The 3459-nt window shown below is 32.5% G+C and overlaps 1 protein-coding gene across 1 annotated transcript; it reads left to right on the plus strand.

Annotated features, from left to right (window-relative positions):
• Positions 1-305: 305 nt before the first annotated feature.
• BDBG_16147 (uncharacterized protein) lies at positions 306-704 on the plus strand (the record flags this gene model as incomplete). Its single annotated transcript, XM_031724152.1, has 1 exon — positions 306-704. One exon carries the CDS (start codon positions 306-308, stop codon positions 702-704), a length of 399 nt encoding a protein of 132 aa, XP_031575895.1.
• Positions 705-3459: the final 2755 nt, after the last annotated feature.

The raw sequence follows: 3459 nt of genomic DNA on the forward strand, positions 1-3459 counted from the left end.
TCAATGAGGTCAGCATTGTAGAAAAGATACAGAATCGGCAAGATAAGTGATCCTTGTGAAATTCCAGTTTGAATCAGGGCTGATGGTGCAGTGTACTCCTGTAGCTTAAGAGTGGTAGATCAGTTGCTTAGAAATGACTCTATTCACTCTATGATCCTCTCACTAACTCGGTGTTTCTGAAGGTTATGTAGAAGTCATTGTTGAGAGACATTGTCATATGCTCCTGACATGTCAAGTAGAAGTAGAGAGGCCACCTTGCCTTCAGACCATGCCTGGTGTATTTGTTGAAGAAGGAAGTGCATGGCATGCTCAGTCGAGGCCAATTTCCGGCCCCCCATGTGGCGGCTGGGGAGGAGTCGGTAGACATCAGTGATATATGCAAGTCAGTTGGCAATGATGGCTTCCAGAGCCTTGTTCAACATGCTGAGAAGAGTGATTGGCTGGTACACTTTGAGTTGTGTGTAGTCGTCTTTTCCTGGCTTTCAGAGGGCTACTGTGATGGTATCTTTGAAATGAGTGGGACAGTAGCCCTGTTCAAGACATGCATTGAAGAGTTTATGAAGGCTGAGAAGGAGGATATCAAGTGTCTGGTGCAAGATTCTGTTGGTGATGCCATCAGCTCCAGGGGTCTTGTTCGGGGAGACTCTGCACACTGCCTTCTCAATCTCTGCTGTGGTTCGGAAGAACGTACGACCGTCGGATAATAACGCGGCCGCTTCCGAACTTGCTTACGAATGTAAAGGGGCCATAGCGGCCACTAATTAATTTAGATAATGTATATAAGAAGCCGGCGTACGCCTGTAATTGTACACTGGCTCAAGCAACCTTTGAATCACATCTGATAGCATGTCTAAAAACTGGTGAGAAGTGCAGACTTCTTCAGAGCATGATAATTCTGTCTATAAAGTGATTTATAGTTATCATGTCAGTGTGGTTCTAAAAACATCTTAAAAGATAGTGTATAAAGAGTAGTAAGTGAAAGAGTATTCAATTAATACTGCTTCACTTGTTAAGGGAAAACTTCACATTCAGACAAATATCATGTATGGAATGTGAATTAGACTGGCCGCTGAGACCATGAATTTCATGTTTGATCTCATTTGATCTGATCTCATACATTTCTTGGTGTGAATCCTGCTGGGACTGGCTATCAAAAAAACATGTAAAGTGACTATATATCAGATCTTAAAATGAAACCATGACTTAAAAAAAATAAGAAAGTGATTTCATTTGATCTCATTTAGTTTCATTCTTGACATAAAGTTACTATTTTTAGACATTTTAAGGTTTTTTTTAGACTATTTTTAATTTTTTAAAAAGTAATACTTTTCAATAACACTTAAATGAGATTTAAAGTCATTTAAAGCAATAAAAATAATTTAAATTGAGAAGTGAAAATCATGATCTTATTTGAAAAATGTGACAAGAGTAGACAGTAAGTCTCACTGAGACAGTATGAGACTACTATTTAATGTTAAAACTGTGTAATGGGATCAGTCGAATTGATAATGAGACTATTAAAAAATCTGGTCCTGGTCTCAGACACAGTCACACGGTCAGTCTAATGTGAATAGATGAGATATGAGAAAGAGAATGAAAGTGATGAATCAGATTCAAAGAAGTTCACTCTCTACTTAAAAGAAGAATAAAAAGAGAGATGATTATCACTGAAGTTGTATAATAATAACAGAAATTATATAATTATATAGTGATATAATAATAGACATTGTACAATCAATGAGAAATCACTGAAATGAATATCTTCTCTAGTTAATATAAACACTCTTCTCTGCTATCTGAACTGAAAGATATACAGAATCTCTCAGAGAGTTTACTCAAAGTAGTAAGAAAACTAGCTGAGACTGTTAAACTGAAATTGAAGCTCTGTATATGTATAATGTATGAGAATTCTAAATGAAATTGAGACCTTGTGTACACAGTAACAGGCTGAGATGAAAGTTAAATAACAATTGACATTTACTACAGATTAAGTATTCACTATGAAGAGCTTCACTGATGCAATCATTATCATCAATAAGAATAGAGAAAATCAGGTCTTAGATCTGCAGCAGAAGATTAAATATTTACATAGATAAATAACTACACTGAATCTGAAGATCTTACTATAATTATTCACAATCTCTTCAGAAGTGTATACATTATCAGAGACTGCTGCACAGAATAAGAATCTGAATATAAGATATATTAAACTGAGAGATCTGCTGAAGTTACTAAGCTTTAATAATAACTGAAAAAATAATGCTGTAATTAGCTGGCTAAGTCAGATGTGATTATATTATCAGATTAAATGCAAACTTATAGACAGATAGTTAACAGAATTTTAATAAGTCTTAAGATCTATCACATTTCTACATGAAAAAGCAAAGTTAATATAAATAACTGATAAAAAGATGAATCTCATAGATTTGAAATGATATTCATTCTTATAAATATAGAATGAGTTTTTCAAATGAATCTTGTATAACTTTGAGAAAGTGAATATATAAGATAAGTATTATAAATACTTTACTGAGTGTAGATAAGTAAATAATCTTATATTATACTTCACACACTTCAGTTTATACTATTTTATATTGAATAAAGAGCTTTCAATATCTTTCTATTTACAGATCTTTATTCATGATCTTACATCTGAGTTAAGAGCAGAATGAAAATGCTTAATCTTATAATGAGATACAGTAAAAGAAGTATATAATATTCTTATTATACAGAAACAAATAAGTCAATTGTAACAGAAAATACTGTAATTAAGTATATCTCAGTGAAGAATAGATAATCAGACTTCTATAACACAAGTTATACACTCAGATATGATAAATCTAGATTTGAATATCATCACTAAAGCACTGAATTCTCTGAAAAAGAAATTCTCTGAGTGAAAATCTTGATATTATAAGTATTGAGCTTATTTCAACTGTGAATATTAAAATCATGATGTAAAAGATTACACACAGTATACACAGTTAAGAAAAGTAAGAGAGTGAAAAAACTAGCAGAATCAGTGAGCTCAGAGACACTTACTGATATTGTATGAAAGGTCTTTAAAGTAAAAGAGATATCTGTGTTAGATAACTCTTTGAATTCTGTGAATATCAAGAGAAAGCAGACTTCTGAATGAGATGTGAGTGAGAATGATAAAGCAGATACTTATCTCAATATCTTGAGACCTGAAATATTAATATATAAGAGATACTTGAGTAAGAATTGAGAGATGACTGCAAAGATATTAGCAGATATAGAAGCTTCTATATAATATATTAAAAATTATATAATTCAAAGACTGAAAGAGATTCACTGAGTGAAGAATCTCTGATATATAAGATTATCTAATAACTGATATTTGATATCATCTGTAAGAGTAAGTGTTCTCTTGCATTTCAGAGAATAATCTTGCTATATTTGAGTGTAAGAGCTGCAGAATGTGAAATATAATCTTAT

The sequence above is a fragment of the Blastomyces gilchristii genome, assembly GCF_000003855.2.
Source record: "Blastomyces gilchristii SLH14081 genomic scaffold supercont1.1, whole genome shotgun sequence".
Lineage (NCBI taxonomy): Eukaryota > Fungi > Ascomycota > Eurotiomycetes > Onygenales > Ajellomycetaceae > Blastomyces > Blastomyces gilchristii.